The following is a 23,827-nucleotide window of genomic DNA, read 5'->3' as shown; positions in this document are numbered from 1 at the left end:
TTGTGGATATGGAATTTACAAAGAAAATAAATTAAATTTATAACAAAACAAGCATTTCTCTTAGTAGGGGCAGATTCATAATAACCAAAAACAATTTCTTTAAAAGTAACAGAAACATCTTGTTGTATATTATCATTAATAAATAATCCAATATGTTTCCAAAATTGTACAGCATAATTACACTCCCAAAATAAATGAAAAACAGTTTCAGTATGAAATTGACAAAATGAACATTTTACATCAATATTAGAATTAAACTTTTTGAAAAATTGTTTTATAGGATAAAATTTGTTGATCAATTTAAAAGACACCTCTTTGACCTTGTTGGTGAGAAAATATTTTTGTTGCAAAGACCATATTTTTTCCCATATCAAATCTATAGATATTATTTCATTATGGCCTTTTAAATTTCCGCGGGACATTCCTTCGGAACACGACGTCATTTCTTAACATGTGAGCTCGTGGTGAGTTTCGTTTCTATCTCTGCTCGCCGTTCCATTAACCCCCCTCTGCTGTGAAGAATTTGATTGACGGGTGCTTCGACCAATTGTGGCGGTACCTGCATCGTGTCCGCCAATGAATGATCTGTAAACGTCTCTAAAAGGCAGTGCTTAATCACTGAGTAGGCGGGCAGAAGTGCATCGAGTGGAAGCACTAAAGTCCCTCCTACTCGATTGGCCGTCTACAGAAGGGAACAGCAGAGGGAGGATCATTAAAGAGCCCTCGATTTCCTGAGAAGTGCTGGACTTGTTTATTTACTCTCTAGCTGATGTTCAGTTCGGTGCTATATTCTTTGTCATTTCTTTATGCCTGCGAAAGGCGTATAGCAAACTGAGATTGGAAGATCAATTCCTTGAAAGGTACAGACGATTGTTTCAGGTGAGTGATTTATAATTGTTTATGTGCTAACATGGCAGTTATTTACTATGAGCTGCTCATTACTTCACATTATCAGTCATGTGCAGGTCTATGATACTGTTACTGTATATAATAACATGTAATTATTATAAAATGTTATGAGTGTTTGTGTCACGCGTTGCACTCAAGGTTACTGTAGTTTTCGACTCAGATTTTCCATTGTTGCCTGATGAGGGCTGTATGTGCAGGTGTGGAAGGTATTAATCACTGCGTGAGAGCATGCATGTTGTTTTACAGCTTTCGACACCTTTACCTCTGCTAAAATAAAAAATAACTTGCAACAATTCAACAAGTTATATTTTATAATAAAAAGGCCAATTTTAAAATCATCTTGGACAAAAAAAAGGTTCAAGTCAAGAACAGAAATTACTTTTGATGAAAATTTATTTGGGAGAATTAGTAAGAAAATTAGGTAAGAACTGTTGAAAAATTGTTATTTATTTCAATTTAATGTACACTTTTAAAACTTTGGTTTGATAAGGAACTCAATTTTTGACGTATGAAAGAAATTGTTAGGTAAAAAAATAATGCTGTGAAATATTACAATTTAACAAAACTGTTTTAATCAAACCTATATTGTAATTTATACAACACAATAAGAAGACATTGTATGCATTTGTTTTAAAGCAAACCCTCAAATTCATACCAAAACTAAACAAATATTAGTGGACCAACCTAATAAACACTGCTAGGGAGGAAATGTCAAGAATGTGATGCAAAAGCTGAACTGAAAGCAGCCATGCTCCACTCTTCAGTTTCACATAATACTTTAGAGGAGTCCTTCAAATATGTTGATTCAGATGTGTTGAAATGTGTATTATTGTAGTTATTAAGGTTGAAAACCCTTGTGCAGCTTAATAGACTATTATTATTTGAGATTTGCTATATATTTTCAGGATTCTTTGATGAAAATATATCATTTATTTGACAATAATCTTTTGTAACATTATAATAGCATTGTTGTTACTGTAAATAAAAATTACCCTGTAAATACTGGGATTGTTTGTGCTTATTATCATTGAGGTTAGGTTTACCACATACTTGCGTAACTGTTCTGAAAAAATAAACAAAAACTTGTTGTATTACATTGTTTTCCAACTTCCAAACCGCTCAGAACTGGGAATGTTTTTGTTTTTGTTTCTGAAAATAAGCACAGAAACAGCATTTAGGTTCAACATCTGACTTGCAAAGAAGTGCAGGTCACTCTCAGTCCTGACCAGTCCTTATTTGACCAAGCACCAAACCTGAAATTTGTTTCTTTCTGTAGAATGACACAGTGGGACCAATTGCAGCAGCTGGATACAGTGTATTCACAGAGGGCTTTTGATCTATACAATGGAGATGAATTCCCAATGGAAGTCAGACATTATTTGGCGCAATGGATTGAGGGCCAGGACTGGTGAGTATTGAATCTATCTGAGTGAGCAACAAGTAAAATCCTGCTGAATGTTTTTTGTCCATAGCTTTTCTAAAGCAGACTGTTGGGCTGAACAATATAATTTCAGCATCGATAACGCAATGTGAGGATCTGCAATAGACACATTGCAGGATGTCAACCAATTTCAAGTGAATTTAAACCTTTAAGACACATGAAATTATGATGCTTGCCACAACGATAAATTGTATTTAATTACTTAAACAATAAAAACTATACTGTGTTATTTTACATTCGATTTTTGAATTTATTTACCTCAATACTGTCAGACACCACAGAAAACCATAAAGCACTGTTTATTTCATTTTTATCTTTGTTCTGTTGTTTTCTTCTGAGCTTTGATTGATCTCATTTTGCATATTTATTTTTAAATATTATATTATGAATTCTTTTCATGTAATATTATGAATTCTTTTCAAATAGAGTTTATAATATGAGACCATTAATCAGACTATTAGTAGCCACACAGAGAAATTTAAGGTATATGTTTATCTGTATTATGTCTGTCACAGGGAGCGAGCTTCTCGAGACTCTTCCCAAGCCGCTTTCCTGTTCCAGGTGCTTCTGGAGAATCTGGACAACCAGTTCAGCCGTTTTTCTCAAGAGAGAGATTGTTTCTTACTGCAGCGTAATTTCAGACGCTACAAACAAAACTTCCATGTAAGTGTTCTTCTGCTGCTAAAATAATCTTTCCTGATTTTCCTCTGAAATCATTGGATTTTTAAGGCCTATTAAAGTGTTGAACAGAAACTAGACTAAGGGCACTCATATAATTAAAGTATAATTCATTCATTCATTTTTTTTTCGGCTTACTCCCTTTATTAATCTGGGATCGCCACAGTGGAATGAACCGCTTATCCAGGATGTGTTTTACGCAGCAAATGCCCTTCCAGCCGCAACCCAACACTGAGAAACATGCACTTTTGCATTCAAACATACTCATACTCTATGGACAATTTAGTTTATTTAATTCACCTATTGCACATGTTTTTTGGACTGTGGGGGAAGCACCTACAGGGGAAACCCATGTGAACACGGGCAGAACATGCAAACTCTACACAGAAATGCACAGGTGTGAGGCTATCGTGCTACCCACTGCGCCACCATGTCACCCTAATTTAAGTATAATTTAATTTACAATTTGTGTGACTTTATTTAAAAAAAATCATGCCAAACCAATTTTGTTTCAGCACATAAAATCAGCTTGCCAAAGCAAACATCATGTCAACACTGAAAATGTGCAATATATTAGGAATTGTCACACGTTTTTTCATGTTTGATAAAAGCATACAGCTGTTCAGTTATTTCAGATTTTTTTCCCTCTTAACAAACAATGAAAAAGTGCGCACCAATGTCCAGTTTACAGTCAAAGCCATGCTCTGACATTATGCACCACTCTACACATCACTTTTTACATCAGTTATAATTGTTGTAGCCATTTTTTTAAAGTGCATTTTATTTAGTGTGAACATACATTTTTGGTGTTTAGTTTTTCTTTTGAATCTGAACATCATAAATGGGAGTGGAAGTGGGTCTGACAAACTATTTTTTGGCCACTTAAATTATTTGTTGATAAATTTTGAAGCAATTGCAAGTTTTTACCAAAATAGAGAAACCGTTTCTTCATTCTTTGTGTAAGCAAGTATTTTACAGTACTTTAAAAATGCACAAAATGTCTCTGTCAGTGTTTTCAAACTATTATATTCGATTTACCAAAGTCACACAAGTGGCAATTTCTCATCTGATACATCCGTGACGGAAAAATGTCACATCCAAAACAAAGCTTTTCCCTCATAAATGTAAAATAAAATAAAATCAACGATTTCTGTTCTGTAGAGAGATAACTCTTATCCTGTTGATTATCATTGTTTCTTTTGGGTTGTGCAGTTTAATTTGCTGAAAATCTACAAAGTATGTTGTATGCAGTAAACTCTCAAACTTTTTTGGTCACATCCATAACTCATGTTTATTTTCCTCATTTAAATGATTAAAAATATTTACAGATTGATATTTTTCTGATCCTATAACTCTGTGGTTAGTTGTTTTTGAAAATAAAAGCTGTTGCTCCAGTATAATATTAACGTACACTTTCTTTGTGAATTTATGTTGAGTTTTTACTGCAAATGTCACATCCATAATGCTGGAATTGCTCATTGTTATATAATGAATTTAAATGGTGCTTATTATAAATTTAGTTCATAGTGAATTTGACTTAAAAAGTCTGTCTTTTAGTTACAGCTTTTTTATTTCTTTTTCTCTGAAGAATATTTAGAAATTTAGATAATTTGTTGTTGACATACTACTGTATGTTTGCAACATTTCTGAATTGATTATAAAATGTAACTAAACACCAAAGCATTATTTATTTTAATTTTTTAATTTTCACTTAACAATGCAACATTACAGCAGCTTGACTTCATAAGTCACTTATTTTCCTGAAAATACAGTAACTTAAATTAAATCAAAATTTCATCGAAAAATTGAAGTGGGACAGACACACACTTTTTTGGACCACTTCATGTATTTTTTGTTGATAGATTATTTGTTTTGTATAACAAATTTTGTTTGATATATTTTTTTTATCTTAATTTTGAAGCATTATTACCTTTTTATTTAAAAAGAGAATCGATTAAAAGCTAATGAAGTAAAGTGCATTTGAAAACAAAGCCTGAATGAAAATAAAAAAGACCTTTGCTGTGAGTATATCTCAGCCATAAAGTCACAAATGTTCACACTGAGAACGATAACCGTAATCTCAACCACGTTACCGTCCACACCAAATCGCAATAATGCTCTTTTTAATCTACTTTAAGTGTGCTTTTGACATATTTGCAGCCCTTACTTTGGTGTCACTGGTTTTTATGTTCAGCTAGAATCTAAATATAACTTTATGGCTAAAGTTAAGTACTCAAATCTACTCTGTTAATCATTGACTGTAAGATGATGGATCATATTGTTTGTTTGCAGAAGTACCAAGAGGAGCCTTGTACTCTGGCTGCTATTATAAACTGGTTCTTGCTGAAGGAAAAAGAAATCTTGAACGATGCAGAGCTTGCCCTGCAAGTCAGTATACCTTAAAGTATCATCGAAGCCACTTTAATTATCATGATCAGCATCTTCTGAATGTCTCTTTCACTGTTTCAGGTGCAGACGTTGCAGGTTCAGTCAGCTGCAATGGAGCTTGAGAGCCACAGGCAAATTGAAAAGAGATTAAAAGACTTTAAAACCAGAATAGAGGTGTGTTTGTGTACATAAGCAAGTGTGTATGTACAAATGTATGTGTTTGTTTGAGAGCAGGATTTCTGTTTTCTTTTAACAGGTGATGGAGCACAGCATAAGGTGTTTGGAGGAGCAGCAGGATGAGTTTGATTTTAAGTATCAGACACTTCATATGGACTGTGAGGCTGCACACTTTATTTAAGTACACTGTCCTGTCATTTGTATGATTATGCTAATGTGTGTGTGTGTGTGTGTGTGTGTGTGTATTTTTTAATGTGTTTTAGCTTGCACAGAAGAAGAGAAAAATCGACAGCTTGAAGGGCTTCAGAAAATGCTCAATGCTCTCGATAAGTCCAGAAAGGTATGAAGATTTCCTGCTGATTTCTCTTCTGTTCTGCTCAAGGTTGTTGTTAACTAAAACAATTTTATTTTAAATTAAGCTGTAATAAATGTAAATGTCTTTAAAAAATATAACTAAACATTAACTTAATTCTGATGCAGTACTATTTTAAGGGGCCTTGGGTGTCAATTTTCTTACTCGAGAGAAAGTTCCCTTTTTTTCTGCTGAGTTTATATACACACACAGACACACACACACACACACACACACACACACACACGTGTATATATATATACTCAGTTGAAATCAGAATTCTTAGCCCCCTTGAATTATTAGCCCCCCCTGTTTATTTTTCTCCCAAATTTCTGTTTAATGGAGAGATTTTTCAACACATTTCTAAACATAATAGTTTTAATGACTCATTTCTAATAATTGATTTTACTTATTTTATCTTTGCCATGATGACAGTAAATAATATTTTACTAGATATTTTTCAAAACACTTCTATACAGCTTAAAATGACATTTAAAGGCTTAACTAGGTTAATTGATTTACGTAGGCAGGTTAGGGTAATTAGGCAAGTTATTGTATAATGATGTTTGTTCTGTAGACTATCAGAAAAAAATGCTTATACGGGCTAATAATTTTGTTCTTAAAATGGTGTTTAAAAATGTAAAATTTCTAGCCAAAAATAAAACAAATAAGACTTTCTCCAGAATATGTATATAAAAAGAAAATCAAACACTGAGAGTCTGAAATCCTTTTGTAAGAGGAACTACTTTCTTCCACCACTCATTCACATCTGCAGTTGACGTCAGAACAGCAGAAACATTCACAAATGTCACTTTAGAGCTAGTATTTGAATGATTCTCTATAGCGTAATGTCTAAAGTGATGACAGAACAGGTGTTTTTGCTCAGATTTTAAGAATATAAGGCTGAATGGCATGAAATGTCATCAGTCTACAGAGAGTTCCCAGTTTTTCTCTGTTGCAAACAGATAGTCATCCAAAAAGTAACTTAGGGTTATAAAAAGAGTGGCCTACACAAAATACATATAATCCTGATATGCAAGTCCCAATTCACACTCAATACACTAAAATTACTATGGTTTGAATTAGAGGTGTGAACCTACACTAGTCTCACGGTTCGGTTCGGTTACGATTATCATGCCATCGATTCGGTTCAATTCGATATTTCGGTGCATCACGGTGCATTGACGGTGCTTTCCATACACAGTTTTATATTTTCTTCACAGCAGCATTTCTTGTATTAAAATGTATGAATCTATTTATATTTATATACTATTTGTAATACAATTTTGTCATTTAATACAAACAGTCAGATATATAAACTGTAACTTAAAACAAAACAAGCATTTAGCCTATAATATAAACAAATATAAATATCCAGCTCACTCTCTGATCCTTGTCTAGTTCTCTTACACCTCTTTGATTGGTCACACCCTCAAAAAAAAAACGGTTGCGATTGGCTCTTGCGCGCTGCGTTCTTCACAAATGAGTGATGCTGATAAGCGGCAGGCGGCAGCGTCGATCTCACAGCTGATGTATGATAAACACGGTGGAGAAAACTCTGCAGACACGCGCTCGTTTCTGGATGCAAAAGTAACGCTGTAAAACAGCCGAGAAGAGAAGAAAAGCCACGCCAGGAGGTCAAATGGGCCACTGAGTGTGTGTGAGAAAGAGAGAGAGAGACAGAGACAGAGCGAGAGACAGAGCGTGTGCGCGCGCGCGAGAGAGAGAGAGAGAAATGGAGTAGGCTACTTTTATTCTCTCGATCTCAGTGAAATAAGGGCTATTGTTGTATTTGTCAGTGAAAGACTAATCCAGCAAACACACACAATGAAATTGTGCACAGTTTATGAGTTTTAAGTAGTTAAAGCGCTGTAAATACTCGCGATCGCCTCCCTCGCGACAGAGCGCCTATGAGGTAAATGACGTCAGTAATAACCGGTTATGATTATTACTGAACCGATACCGAACTGTCCACGTCTGCATCGCAGTGCACCGAAAAAACGATTATTTTTGACACCCCTAGTTTAAATACAGCACTGCAACATACAAAAGAGAGATTGACTTAGAAAGTTACTTACCAGTTTTATAATGTTTTGATCAGCTGTAGTTTGAAAATACACAGATCTTTTCTGCTTTAAGGGCTTATTATATGTTCTCTGCCGTCATCTTGTGGATGAACAGCGTCATTGTCTTTGCTTTGCTCAATGAAAGGCTAATAGATGCCGACGCACTGAATCTCAGAAATTATAAATATTTAAAATAGTCACTATGCTTATAAATGAACTGCAAAGTTGCAATCTAAATGCCTAAAAAAGCCACAAAGTACATTATGTTGTCCAGCGGCTGCAATATTTTGTCAAACTGTAGTGAGTTTTTCGATCTACTGTCATTCTATATGGGCTGAGTAATACAGAAGGGTGAGGAGGCTGTACGAGTTCTGATATTGCAGAATATCGCACTGCTATCAGCCAATCAGATTCAAGAACCAGACAGAACTGTTGTATACAATGTATAACGTTACATGAAACTAGTAGCATAAAAAATATACATTGTGACTTAGCTTATAGTAAATTCTAAAGACCATGCATGGTCTCTATCTATTTGAAGCTTTCTTTCCTTCAAAATGTCTCTACACATCCCTGACAATTATTACAGTATTTCAGAAATTTAAGCTGTGTTCTGGAATATACTGTAGGTCAAGTGCTTTGGTTTATATGTTGCATTTAGCATGCTAAATGTAAATGAGCTTAAAGTTTGAGTTTATAATAAATGTTGTTTATAGTGAATTAGACTTAAATTTGTGTTTATCTTTCATTTACACTATTGTGTTTCACTGCAGAATATTTTGCATAAAAACATTTCTTCTTTAGCCCCTTTCACACATACAGACCTTTCCGGAAAATTACCGGCAATTTTCCGGAAAGGTCTGTATGTCTGAACAGGCCCTTTTTGAAAATACCGGTAAATTCGTTCTGGCATTCACGTCCGCTTGGTTTTAGAAAATAAAAGCCTTTGAATATTTTTCTAGACACCTTTAGCTGCTAGACGTTAGTCAGATAACATTTATATGTTTCTTCTTAATGCCAACTGTGTAAATAATTATCGATAAGATGCTTAAGATAAGCCGTTGTTTGTTTAGCTTCAAGCTCCGCTTTCTTCAGTGGCTTGACGCTGTGCTTCAGCTGCTGAGCGCCTGCCCAGCACACACACATATCATGTAACTTACATCTCGACATGTGAAAGTGTTTCTCTATATGTTTTTTATCGAAGTTGTTTTCAATACTTCTCCATCCACAGAGTTTGTAATGTAGTCAAATGTTTACAAATACAAGCGCAGCCGTTTAGAGCTCATGTCTGGTTAATGATGTCATAATTTACCGGTATTTTGGAATGGATGTGTGAATGCTCTTTTTTTGAAAATTTCCGTAACGTCCTCGCCTGTGTGAACAGCGCTTTTTTTAATATACCGGTAAAGTCATTCCGGAAATTTTCCAGATATTTACCGTCTTGTCACAGGACTTCTTGTCGGAAATCTCGGCTATGCTGGACGTTGCTGATACTCTGGGATCATCGCTCATAGACGAGGAACTGGTAGACTGGAAGCGGAGACAGCAGAAGTCCTGCATTGGTGCACCTGTTGATACAAGTCTGGAACACCTAGAGAAATGGTAAGCACACAGGAATTTCTCTGCTTTCTAAGAACACAATTCGGATCTGTTTTTAATACATTGATGGCCTTCGGCAGGTTCACTCAGATTATAGACAGCATGTTCCAGCTCCAGAAGTTCTTACAGAAACTTGATGAGCTTTTAGGGAAAATGAGCTACGATAACGACCCAATCCCGATCCAAAAACCTCCTTTACAGAGCAGAGTGGACACACTGCTGACGCGCCTGATAAAGAGGTACAATCAAACACATACACAACATGCACAACTCTTTTGTCCTGAATGTATGCTTCATTAATTGCGTTTGTTTTTAGTGCATTCGTCGTAGAGACTCAGCCTTCAATGCCACAAGGACGAGGCCCTCTTGTGTTGCGCACCAATATCCAGTTCTCAGTCAAAGTCAGGTCAGGCTCTGACATTATACACCACACTACACATCACTATTTACAGCAGTTATTATTGTTGTAGGCATTTTTAAATGTGCATTTGGTTTAGTTTAAATGTAAATCTTTAGTGTGTTGGGTGGATTGAATAATCTAGTTGGCCATAGTGTATAGGTGTGAAGGGCATCCACTGCACAATAACTTATGCTGGATAAGTTGGCGGTTCATTCTGCTGAGGCAACCCCTGATTAATAAAGGGACTAAGTCGAAAAGAAAATGAATAAATGAACCAATTTAAATGTGAGCATCTTAAAGGGAGTAATGGAGCAGTAATAAGCCATAAGTGGGACAGTTGCGCAATTTTTTTGACCAATTCATATATTGAGTGTTGATAGATTATTGTTTTTTAGCAAATTTAAAACAATGAAGTTTATAATAAATGTTTATACTGAATTCAACTTAAATTTCTGCTCATCCTTTAGTTACATTTTTCATTGCTTTTTCTCTCCAGAGTATTTAGAAATTTAAATTGTTTGCTGTTGAATTACTATGTTTGGAACCTGTCTGAATTGATTATAAAATGTAACTAAACACCAAAGCAAAATTTATTTTTACATTTTTTTTATTTGATTTTTTTCATTTTCACTTAACAATGCAATATTACAGCAGCTTGACTTCATGAGTGATGTATTTCCCAGTAAATACAGTAATTAAAATTAAATAAAAATTCTATTGAAGAATGGAAAGAGGACAGATGCACAATTTTTGACCACTTCATATATTGTTTGTTGATAGATTATTGTTCTATAACGAATTTCCTTTGATATAATTTTTATCTTAGTATTGATGGTGTTTTTGTTGGTAAATTAGCTTTTCAATAAACAATAGAATCGAATGAAAGCTAATGTTGTAAGGTTTGTTAAAAAAACAACGCCAGGAATCATACCTCAGCCTAAAGGCCAGAACAATAATCAATATAGATGCATTGTCATAAATTATTTGTCACACTTGATTGGATTGAGAAAATATGCAGTTTTGCAGGACAATAAAATCTGCATTTAACCCAGGATTATTACATTTTTGTTACAAACCTAGAACAAACATATAGAAACAATGGGATAACCGAACTGTGTGGATATTGAAAAAATGTGGTATGTTATAGCATGGTAAATAATGCTATACAATATTTTTTTTTTTAATTATTACCATTTTTCACTTCAGGCAAAAGTAAAGCAATGTATTTAAATGAAAATAAGTATCAACACCTTTTTGCTTCACTGGTACAGTGGTATCAGTCTAAAACATCAAGAACACTTCTTTCAAGAGTCAAGTCACTTCTTTGCTGTCTTATTGCTTTCTTAACTTGGCTTGATCGCTTGCTCATACAGTATTTGTCACGTTCCGGTAAAGGGAAAAAGGAGCGAGGACCCAAGCGCAGAGTAAAGTAGGATTTATTATTAATAAAATAAAAGGCAAAAATAAACAACCCCGAGGGGGGAAAACACTACTACAACAAACAATAAATCAAACAAACAAACTTGACTTGGCAGGCAGGACAAGGCAGGACTGGACACAGCAGGACAGGTAAACATCGACAGCATATGATGACGAACTCGCACAGGACAGCAGACATAAGGGGTTTATAAACTGTAGGAAATTAACAAAAAAACAGATGAACATAATTAACTAATAATGGGTTAACAAGGAGGGTGGGACTAGACAATAGACGGGAGAGCGCATGACACAGAGAGACAACACAAGCCATGCGCTCACATGACACAGGACAAGAACATGCGGCCAATGAGAGAACTCATCAACCGCATGTTCATGACAAGACGAGCACAACACTGAAGCACACGACAAAAGCACGTGACCACAATGTAAACATCGAGCCACGTGCTTTGACAAAAGACGCAAGACACGAGCACACGATAGATAAACACCTTACCGTGCGCTCACACATAAGCAACGCGCATGCTTCATCTCAGCGGCAACCAAAACTGAAACCAACTAGACGGAGGCGCCGAGAATAAAGCAGCGCGATGCTGACAGAACAAACACAAACACTAGTACAAGAGCGCGCGCGTCTGAGGGACGCAGAGCGTGCGCGGCCACATCAAGCGCCAGCGCACACACTCTGCGTACACCCACGACGGCGTGCGTACACACAGAGACAGAAACAGGACCAGACATGAGTAGTGTCAAAGCTCTGCCACCAAAACAAGAATTTACGAGACCAAAGTGGCAGAACCCTGACAGTATTTCAGTATCCATACTAAATTTGTTACAGATTTTTGGATAAGAAAACTAGCAGGACAGGCATACAAAGATAATTTTGTACAAAATTACACATTTGTTCCAAACCAGTGAAATATGCACATCTGTGATTTATTAGCACTGATGTCTACTGAAGCATAAACATTTTAAATTGAACCTGACACTTTAAAAGAAGGTTGTTGCAATTACACTGTAGATGAAAAGCAACAACGTATGTCACCCAAAATTTTATTCAAGAGATTTGATAAAACACTTTACGAAGTCAAGAAGTTATTGAATTATTTTGCAAACTGAAAAAAAAAAAAAAAAAAAAAAAAAATATATATATATATATATATATATATATATATATATATATATATATATATATATATATATATATATATATATATATATACTTGTTACTTTGATTGTCTGTTCAAAATTGTAGGAGAGTCATAATAATAAAAAAGAAGTGATTGTGCTTATCCAGAATCATACAGCTTTAATGTTTAAATATTTAAATGTTTTTTTTATTTTGTCCCATAACCCCTGTTGGTTCTGAGACATTAAATACTTCAAAGTATTTGTGTAAGTGACCTACTTTCGAAAATGTCAGTCCTGTTTTTGAATATTATCATTATACTTTTACATACCTGTTGATTCAGCCAAATGTTGTTCCGTTAATTTGAATGTCCTGGGGTTATATAACTTAGAAACAAAGGAGATTTTTCAGAACCGAGTCGAAGATAATTTAATATTTCAAATGATCACACACAACAACAAGCAGATCTTTGTGGCCTAAAATGTGGTGATAAACAAAAATTGATTTTAAAATAGGTAATTGAAGCATTAGTTCACCCCAGAAGGAAAATATTCTGTTATCAAAACTCACTCTCATCTCATTACAAACCATCAAGAAACTGGCCATTCGAAGTAAACTAAATCTGAGTAGCTTCTTTCCCTGCTTTGAAGATCTGTTTAGACTATGATGATTGCAAACATTCGTAAAGAGATCAAAAATGACTTAAGCTGTTTGATCAGTCATCTGAAAATACAAGATCAAATTTAAATGGGAAAGAAAATGCTGAAATTTTATCCAAATAAAAAAATTTTGTTAGGTCCATAAATATTGGGACACAATTCTAACATTTTTAGCTCTATACACCAACACAATTAATTTGATGAAACAAACAAGATGTGCTTTAACTGCAGACTGTAAGCTTTAATTTGAGGGTATTTACATCCAAATCAGGTGAACGCTGTAGGAATTACAACAGTTTGCATATGCGCCTCCCACTTGTTAAGGGACCGAAAATAATTGGACAATTGGCTTCTAAGTTGTTCCATTGACGTGTGTGTGTGTTATTACCTCATTATCCCAATTACAATGAGCAGATAAAAGGTCCAGAGTTCATTTCAAGTATGCTATTTGCATTTGGATTCTGTTACTGTCAACTCTCAAGATGAGATCCAAAATGTTAGAATTGTGTCAATGTCCCAATATTTAGGGAACTAACTGTACATTCCAAAGATGAACTGAAGAAGTTCTGTAGGTTTGAATAATGTGAATGTGAAAAATGATGACAGAATTGTTTTACTATACTATACTAACACTCTTTTGAATTATCCCATTGTGTTCATCATGTTATATTTATATTTTTTCAATAGATTTTTAAATTAAGTGTGCTTTGTTATATTTAAGAACGAATTGCAGGTGAAAAGACCTAAAAGGACAATCCATCTTCTCTCTACAGATTCTTGTATAAAGTTCCTGAGCTCAACCATGTCCTGAAAGTGACAGTCTCTGTTGACAAGTAAGATCACTGTGTCTTATTCTTTCCTCGTTTATATTATTTTTAAGACTGTGTAGAATCTGAAAGTGACATATAAGAATGAGTTGTCTGGTTGGGGTGGATTTAAATGAGTCAACCCGTGGGTAGAATTCTTAGCTAAATCTTTCCTTCTTTCATCTTTTGTTTCAGCACTGTGAAAGGGTGAGTAATTCCATACACACTTTATAAACACACTTCTCTTGTTGAACCACCCACCAGAAATTCAGGAATATGTGTGTTCTAGGTTTCGGAGGTTTAATGTGCTGGGTACCTTGATTAAATCCCTTAACATGGCGGAGAGTATGAATGGGGGAATGGTTGCTGATTTCAGGCATTTGGTGAGTCATTTTAGCAACTTGGTAAAGTGATAATAATAATACTAGTAGTTCAGCTGATATGCTCATGTTCAGTTTTGTAAACAAGGTTTTAAATACAAAAAACAAAACTGTTATGAAAAGCATTGTGCTTGTTTACAGACCTTCAAAGACCAGAAAGTTGGTGGTGGAGGAAAGGGGATCAATGATGTGAGTTTTCTAAGGATTTGTATTAATACTTTTTACATCAATATATCTTGTGTAAATCTACCTACCTACCTATCTACCCACATACATCCATTCAATGTTTCATACAGGCATTCAAAATTTAGTCCCGCGCAGATCTCTATATGCATCCATCCATCTATCCATATTTATATATCCATCCATTTATATTTATATATCCATCCATATTTATATGTCCATCCATTCATATTTATATATCCATGCATATTTATGTCTATCCATCCATATTTTTGTCCATCCATTTATATTTATATATCCATTCATTCATATTTACATATCCATGCATATTTATATATCCATCCATTCATATGTATGTTCATCCATCCATATTTATGTCCATCCATCCATATTTATATGTCCATCCACCCATATTTATATGTCCATCCATCCATATTTATATATCCAACTATTCATATTTATATATCCATCCATTCATATTTACATATCCATGCATATTTATATATCCATCCATTCATATGTATGTTCATCCATCCATATTTATGTCCATCCATCCATATTTATATATCCAACTATTCATATTTATATATCCATCCATTCATATTTATGTCCATCCGTCTATCAATCCATATTTATATATCTATTTCTCTATCCATTCATCCATATTTTTATATCTATCCATCTTTCCATCTATATTTATATTTCCATCCAACCATCCATATATTTGTATCCATCTATCCATCCATTCATCCATCCATTTTATGTATCTATCCATTCATCTATTCACATTTATCCATCCATCCATCCGTCATCCATCCATCTATATTTACATATCCATCCATTTATCCATATTTATATATCCATTCATCCATTCATATTTATATTATCTATCCACCCATCCCTTTTTTCAATCCATATATCCATCCATTCATCCATATTTATATATCTATCCATGCAACCCTTTTTTCAATCTATATATCCACCTATCCATCCATCCATTTTTATATATCCATCTGTCCATTCATCCATATTTATATATCTATCCATCCATCCCTTTTTTCAATCCATATATCCACCCATCCATCCATCCATATTTATATATCCACCCATCCATCCATTTATTTTTATATATCTATCCATTCACAGTGCAAAAAAGATTATAATAGATTTTTTTGTCAGTTCAAGTCCAAATATCAAAAAAATCTTAAATAAGAAGCATTTTCTAGACAAGCCAAAAATATTCTCCTGTTTAAAGAAAAAAATTTAAAATTATGTCAGTTTTTTCTCTAAAAAAAAAAAAAGCTAAATAATCTTTTGTCAACGAGAAAACAAGATTATTTTGCTTGCCCTCTTGGCAGATTATTTAGCTTGTTTAAAGGAAAAACTCACTATGTTATCTATCCATTCATCCGTCCATCCATTCATCCACAATGTGATTATGTACAGTATGGAGCTTGTGTTAGTCCACAGCTGTTTCATTTGCACAAATGATTACAACCTGTATGCTCAACCTTTGTTAGGTGACTATGAAACAGCATAAATACTTCCTGCTTCCCTTATCTTGTTTGTCCTTGTCCGATCACATGCCTGAAATCAAAAACAGAAATAAGATTTCTTGGCACAACACACCTTAGGATCTTTCCACATCTAGGTTTTGTCACAGAAAGTGAACAGAAATCATAGTTGCCTAAATGAACCAAGTAAGGGAGAGAATAGGTGAAATGAAACAAACCGTTATTTTGAAAAAAATATTATTCCAAAAATGTTGCACATAATAAAAGTCAAGTCAAGTAAGCTTTTGTTGTCATTTCAACCATGTACACTTAGTAAACAGTGTCTAACAATAAATGACATGCAATTAATTATTGTGCTGAAGAAAATATACTTCTACCGAATCCAAAACAATCAGTATGCTTGTAAGAATGGACATTATGTAAACCCTGTTGTGTGTTTTGTGCAGCTCTCGTTGAGTGTGACAGAAGAACTGCACAGTGTAAACTTTCAGACACAGTTTGATTATCAGGGCCTGTCAGTCACTCTGGAGGTAAGACATCTTTTCCTCATTCAGTAAAGTCTGAACATTCTAGAGATTTGGCACATTATAACCATGCCTCTTCTCTCCTTTCAGACCTCTTCTCTTCCTTTTGTGGTGATTTCGAACTCCAGTCAGCAGCAGAGTGCCTGGGCGTCTGTTCTGTGGTTCAACATGCTATGTTCTGATGCCAAGGTTAGGAGTTATGCTTGCATTGTTCTTGGTTAGCTTAAACTGTCTTATAATCACACAGTATAGTGCTCAGTATTAATGTTTTTATAATTTATTGAATAATAAATATTGTTGGGGGGCCAACAGTTTTAACCCAAAAATGATCAGTCTGTCAGATGAATAAGAGCCGGAGTCAGAGATTCAATAAAAAAGAAAGTTTACTGAAGACCGTTTGCAGTTTCATCAGCAGAAGCCAGCTTCAACACTAGTAAAGAGTTCGTAGGCCACTCTGTTTACAATCTTACATAATGTCATTCACTGCATCGTATATATAGGTGTTTTAACCTGATTAATTAAAGCACAGATAGACTAAGAAAATTTCCACGTGTGTGTGTGCACATACAATTCTGAACAATATTTCAATATCTGAAGCATACAAACATCAGAAAACCACTAGGGTATATAGAGCTGACCCCAGACCTATAATACAGATCCACAAATGAATAGAATGCACACAAACACAATGTACAATCTGTTTCATACTCGAGGCTGTGTAGTGTATTCTCAGCCATCAAACTGGTTAAAAACGGGTATTATCAACATCCAAACTGGCAGCTTACATGCAAAGGAATTTACTTTCAAATATTTAACACGTAAAATGGCAAATATGTCAAGCAGTTGTTCTTCCAATCCTCCAAGAGTTCAGGTCTCCCGTGAAGGTCTCCATGATCTCTGACCTGGCTTGGAAGATCCTGAAACAAATTATTTGTCACACAGAAAAAGCACAGACACACATATTATTCCAGTTTTCTCTGAAGACACTAAGCTCATCATATAATCTAGGCCCTTTAAACACTCAACTTTATTAATAATCATAAAGACAAGTGAAATTATATGTTTTACTCCATTCTGGAACAGACCTCCATCAGAAAACCCACGTCTTTAATATAATTATGATATTATTATGTTCTATAGGATGCTTTACAATAACACGTTTCTGCAACTTACGCATTAGATTAGTCTAAGAAAACTAATCTCAGTTCAAACAGAGTTTTATACACCCAAATTAATATGTCAGAGATAAGTGACTAAAAAAAGTAGTAGTTGAATTTTTGCTCATTTCAATTTTAAATATCATGTTTCTATTCCTGCAGATTTTAGGTGATCAAACTTTTGTTTTTAATGTATATATATTAGTGATTAATGGCATTTAAAAGACTGAAGCTTGTCATTTTGGCTATTCAAATGTAAAATTAATGTAAACGCAAGATAAAAACTATTTAAATTCAAAATATAATTGTTTATTAGACCTTTTTTTAACTTGTAAAACAGATTTCTTCATGTAAATGACATACCCACAATAAACCATCAAGATCTTGGCTTGACAGCCATATTTATTACAGAAATAAAAACAGAGGCAGGTTAATGCTATTTAAATTTCAAAACAATCAATGCCAGTAAAGAAAAAATTATTTCCATGTTGGATTCTAAGTGGACTGCAAAAATTGTCAAAATACAGGCATTGCTGATATGGAAATTGGAAAATTATAATAATAATAATAATAAAGTCTTGAACAAACTATTGTACTCATTGTAAAGTTAAGCTGTGAGTTGAGAACATTAATTATAAAGTAGAAACAATTTTGCTCAGTCCTCCTTTACATTTATCCAGTTGCTAAACAGTCCAGTCTGTTGACATTATCGGGAGACAATGTGGCCCTTGTCTTTTGAATGATGTGAGCTGAGAGTGCAACGCAATCTCACAGCAATTCGTAACTTTTTGAATTAGTGGCTACAGACAACGATGTTTAGGCAGGTTTGTTGCTAAGAAACACACACACACACACACAGACCAGGGTCGTGCACAGGGGGGTGGCCCGGTGGCTAGAGCCACTGCCCCTCTGCCCTTATTGGCTGAGGTGCCCCTCTCAGGAGGCACTTGCTCTTCACTTTGCGTTCGCATTGAGCACCTGCCCCTGTAAGGGTCTGTGCTTTGTGCACGTGCCTCACACACACAGACAGACACACACACACAAAACGCGCAATGACAGCGACTCCCTTCAGATTCAACATGCATGATCGCGTTCATCAGATTTACTTAAACTAAGGGTTCCAAAGTATGGCTGTATTTCTCAAGGATTCTGACACAACAACGCGAATCAGACGCTTTTGTTGCGTTTAAGGAGGGAACACGTCAAACTTAATGAAACATTGGAGGCTGCATGCTGTAAGGCAGAGGAATGTGCTGTCTTTGACAGCTCGCTTTGACAACTTCATCTTACATTTACATTTGCATACTCTGATTTTAATATGATTAAGATAATACTCTTATTAAGAGTCTAACATGTAAGCAGCATTTTATGTTTATCTTAAAGGACCACTGAGTCACGAAATGCGGAGGTTTTTCTTTCCGTTCGCCATGCGGTATCAAATCCCATTAAAACAGAAGTCGAAAGTAAAAAATGACACACCTGAAATTGCATGAATCTCTGGATAGCCTGGTGATGCGACATTAATTGTTTTACACTGAAACTTGCCTTCAAAAAGTCCTTCCTTTGTCTTATCCATATTTCGTTGCTTGTTAAACACACGTTGACCACAACAGGAAGTAAAAAAAACCTGCAACTGCGTTAATTTTTTTTGCCTTTGTGTGTGTGCGTGTGCGTGTATATATATATATATATATATATATATATATATATGTCTGTGTGTCTGTGTGTGTGTCTGTGTGTTTGTATATATATATCATTACAATTGACTTTTTTTTGTTTGTAGAACAAAAAGTTTTTTGAAAGCTGTTCTGCCGCCTCCTGGGCTCAGTTTGGGGAGATGCTAAGTTGGCAGTTTCTGTCCTGTGGTAAACGTGGTCTAAACGATCAACAGTTGCAGACACTTGCTCTCAAGCTGTTTGGTATATACATGTCATATTTTTCATTCAATAATAGATAATATTATAAACGTGATATAAAGATCATTAAGTCATCTGGTGATTGTTAAAGGTGTGTATTTCTTATCAGGTAAAGAACAGAACTATGAGAACTGCAAGATTCCATGGACCAGATTCAGTAAGGTAAGAACAGATAAAGACTGTGTAGCTCTTTTTACCAGTGTAAGGCTTGAAGCTTACGCTGCTATTCTGAACCAATAGTCGGAAACAGGAAGCAGTTGAAGGATGGCGTGTTTAAATCCATTATTTATCTGACTCCATTGTAATTAATCTGACTCCATTAAAGTTGTTATCATCATTGATAAAGAGAAAGAATCTCTACGTCTTAAAGCAGGCAAAGTTGTTTATTAAGTTACATGATCAAATATACAGACATTAGAATGACACAAACTAACATACTGTATAAAGAAATTAGCTGTAACATATGCACTGCTGAGCAACAAAGACAGTGAAACTGCCTTTGTTAGCATATGAGGCTACGCACCGGTGTGCGGGAGATGCAGAGTGAAAGCCATTCTCCCAGATCAACAGTTACCTTTCCCTATTATACCCTGAGCAAAGCATTGTCAAACATGAGTGAAAACCAACCCCCAAAACCAGCTGAACATGAGAACAAAGTTGAAGAGATGAAGTGGGGGAGAAGTACATTAACATACTCTCCTCAGGCCATGACCCAACAATAGTAAATATATTGTAGATTGAAATACAATTAATCAATCTCTCTGTTGATTTCATCACTACAACACTGAAGTCATAAACTGTCAAATGACACCAAACATGACAAAGATATCAGAAGGAAGAACACAAGCTAATGAATTGTGTATGGTGAAGAGCAAATGGTTACTGTAAGCAAATGGCAGAGATGTGTATCGGAGCTGTGAGGAACTCTGCCTCACCAGGAGGACCCCTCCCATGCTTGGAATGTCTCAGTAGTCCTTCATTAGCATAGAAGGAAAATATATAATATTTTTTCAGCTTACACCAGCATGCATTTATTGTTTCTAAAAGATGTCTAATAGATGTCCAATAGACATCTCAATGGTTGTCTTGACTAAAACAAGGCTAAATTTGGGCTGTCAGTGAAAATCTAATTGATGTCTAAGAATAGGCCAAAACTAGACTAGTCATCAAGTTAATAAAAATGAATGACTGCACATATAAAGTCTGTCTAATCTGTCTATTTGAAGACTAGTCTAGTTTTGGGCTGTAGATGTCTATTAGATTTTCACTGACCAGCACAAGTTTAGTCTTGTTTTAGCCAAGCTGTCTACGTTTAGATGTCTATTATACAAAAAATTATTAGCTGGGTTGTATTGATATGATATTGATGTATGAGTTTTATTTTACTCATTGTTTGTCTGTGTGTTTTAGGAGAACCTCCCTGATACAAACTTCACCCTGTGGGTGTGGCTGGATGGCATTCTAAACCTGGTTAAAGTCTACTTGTCAGACCTGTGGAGTGATGGGTGAGTAATACATTACCAGTACTTCCAACACTGCAGATTACTCATGCCTCTTCAATCAAACACACCTGATTCAATTCATCAGATTAATTATGTCAATAGCTATGGAATGCAAGCTTGCAACTTTTAGACACAAAAACTATGGAGAAAACGTTCTATTACGCTGAATAAAGTGCTTTTATGCTTTTATTTTCATTTGTTTTATACATTTTCTCTATTATATGCATGCCTGTGTGTGTTTCTATATTCATAATAAATATACACAGTACACACAATTAAATGATGTCAAAACAACCTTTATTTTGGATGTGATTAATTGCCCAGAATTAATTTCTACATGTACAATACAAACATTTTCTAAATAAGTTCTAAATAAAGTGAGAAATATGATCACATATGAATCAGTTTCTGAGCATATACATTAGAAATGTAAAAGAGAAGTAGTCTTTTACATGTGGTCAGTCTATATAAACTATTATAATAGTCAATATATATAAAGGTATATCTTTAAAACTGAAAGAGTACTGCTGACGATACAAACTATATTGCCATCTGCATAAACATAATCAAAGAACATTGATCACACACTTACCAAATCTGTAGAGACGGGACAATCAACACCAACTGGAACCCACATTTTTTTTTTTTAAAAAAGAAGACGAGTGGCAAATTCGGATTTCACCATTTCCAGATTCGAAAAACTCTCGGGTAAAAAAAAGTTCCTTACCAATATATTTTTGTTGCGTGTTAGCAGACAGCTGTAATCCACACATGTGGATCCACACTCAAGCTGTGCTCTTGAAATGGAAACAAAACCTTCATTGTGGCACATTTATAAACTTAACACTTATGACCCAATTCTCCGAACAATTCTTCTACTACTACTTGTTTGAACTACAGTTGGCATCACGTTGTGGCGTCTCTCTGAACATCATACCCAGTAAAAGTAATCTTTGCAGCTATATCATACATATTAATGAAGTTGCATCTCATTCACAATAGAGCGCACTGACTAGTTTGAACCAAGTCTTTCTCATTAAGTAATGAACAGATGTGCTGAAAACTCAATGACGTCACATTGTACTGGCCAGTACAGACAGCCAATCTCCATGCTGGAATTTACACAATAACCTTATCGCCGTGACGTAGCTTCAAAATGTATTTTTAAACTGGAAGAACGAATTTGCTCTAAACAACGCAAAAATGACCAGTTAGCTAAATATATATGTCCCAATGTGTATATAGTGTTTTTAGCAACACTATATATAGTGTTTTTAGCAATGTGGGATACATATATGACCGTCAACATCTCAAAAAATGTGTTTTGGTGTTTCGTGACCCTTTAAGTGTGTCCCGCATGAGGTACATTGTGCTGTGCATTGTCATGATGTTTAAATGCAAAAAACAATTACTACACCTCCTCAATGCTTCACAAACACACCATGAATCAAAAAACTGTTTGAAACTGCTAAAAGGTGATGCCTGAAATATGTAAGTTTAAAGATATTCAACCTAAATGTATTCTTGCTTTTGTAATCTCCATAGTACGCCCTTGATTTTGAAGGTTTTGGAGTAAGTTCTTGAAACATCTCTGAATTCATAGTTAACCAAGCTGACACATTGTAGACAGATTGGTGGATTATAGAAACTTGGATAATGGAGATATACGAATAGGATGGATGGATGAAAAGAATTTGTGGATGGATGGATGGATATAGATCTTGTCCTAAATAGTAAGCTTCTACTCCAATGAAACACCCTGAACCAGATTATCAAGAACTTACTAGGCATTACAAAAAACCAGACAGGTATATTAAGGCAAGTTGGAGCTAAACTCTGCAGTCCGTGTTTGGACAAAACCAGCCATAGATGGATGGATGGATAGATACTGTAGTTAAATCATAGGTGAAATGTGTGTTCTTAACGCATGGATTTTTGTTTCCGTAGGTCTATAATGGGTTTCATCAACAAGGGGAAGGAGAGAGTTTTATTGAAGAAGCAGCAGTATGGAACTTTCCTGCTGCGGTTTAGCGAAAGCATCAAAGATGGAGGAATCACGTTCAGCTGGGTGCAGTACTCTAACAATGGTAAAAACATCACCAGAGATAGACCTCTCTTAGGCCCCGTTTACACTAGTGCATTTTAGTTTGAAAACGCATAAGTTTTGCTACGGTTACGCCATCCGTCCACACTACGCCGGAGTTCTCGAGCGCCGAAAACGGAGCTTTTTGAAAACGCTGGAAAGGCCGTTTTCATTCTAAAACGCTGCTGCTCCGTCTCAGTGTGTATGGGGAAAGACGGAGACATCTGAAAACGGAGGCGGGGCTGCAAACGTTCGCCTATCTGATTGGGGCTTTTCCTCAATATTAAGTAGCCCACACACAGTTTAGTCTCGCATCCTCTTCTTGTAAGTTAAGACTTCGCAAGTTTGATCAAGGCTGCAGTCTCCCCCTTCTCAGTTTGATATGGAAAACATACCGAGGACACGGGTAAATCTTCAAAGGGAACAGTGTACTTTATAACTTCATTCACATCACCTTGGCTACGTTGTTTCACTTTCTCAACAATAAAATGTAAACATGATTTAAGGAACTGCCTATTTTCTTTTTA

At 35.1% G+C, this 23,827-nt stretch overlaps 1 protein-coding gene across 4 annotated transcripts in view; it reads left to right on the top strand.

Moving 5' to 3' along the window:
* Positions 1-714: 714 nt before the first annotated feature.
* stat2 (signal transducer and activator of transcription 2) overlaps positions 715-23,827 on the top strand; it is a 36,787-nt gene continuing 13,674 nt past the window's right edge. For 3 of the 4 annotated variants that reach the window (XM_073953098.1, XM_009302551.5, XM_005166048.6), the window contains exons 1-20: positions 715-879; positions 2,186-2,317; positions 2,866-3,013; positions 5,321-5,416; positions 5,498-5,590; positions 5,673-5,751; positions 5,857-5,933; positions 9,462-9,613; positions 9,691-9,849; positions 9,927-10,016; positions 14,009-14,068; positions 14,237-14,248; positions 14,331-14,424; positions 14,563-14,610; positions 16,565-16,648; positions 16,733-16,831; positions 19,583-19,718; positions 19,825-19,877; positions 21,126-21,220; positions 23,165-23,304. In XM_073953098.1, the coding sequence (XP_073809199.1) occupies positions 2,187-2,317; positions 2,866-3,013; positions 5,321-5,416; positions 5,498-5,590; positions 5,673-5,751; positions 5,857-5,933; positions 9,462-9,613; positions 9,691-9,849; positions 9,927-10,016; positions 14,009-14,068; positions 14,237-14,248; positions 14,331-14,424; positions 14,563-14,610; positions 16,565-16,648; positions 16,733-16,831; positions 19,583-19,718; positions 19,825-19,877; positions 21,126-21,220; positions 23,165-23,304 (1,846 nt within the window). In that variant the 5' untranslated portion in view covers positions 715-879; position 2,186. Of the gene's footprint in view, positions 880-2,185; positions 2,318-2,865; positions 3,014-5,320; positions 5,417-5,497; positions 5,591-5,672; positions 5,752-5,856; positions 5,934-9,461; positions 9,614-9,690; positions 9,850-9,926; positions 10,017-14,008; positions 14,069-14,236; positions 14,249-14,330; positions 14,425-14,562; positions 14,611-16,564; positions 16,649-16,732; positions 16,832-19,582; positions 19,719-19,824; positions 19,878-21,125; positions 21,221-23,164; positions 23,305-23,827 lie in introns of those variants that run through there. The other variant, NM_001271801.1, reaches the window with a different exon arrangement.

The sequence above is a fragment of the Danio rerio genome, chromosome 6 (genome assembly GCF_049306965.1).
Source record: "Danio rerio strain Tuebingen ecotype United States chromosome 6, GRCz12tu, whole genome shotgun sequence".
In the NCBI taxonomy this organism is placed as follows: domain Eukaryota; kingdom Metazoa; phylum Chordata; class Actinopteri; order Cypriniformes; family Danionidae; genus Danio; species Danio rerio.
Note: the sequence above shows the minus strand (reverse complement) of the source record. Positions and strands in the feature narration are given on the sequence as shown.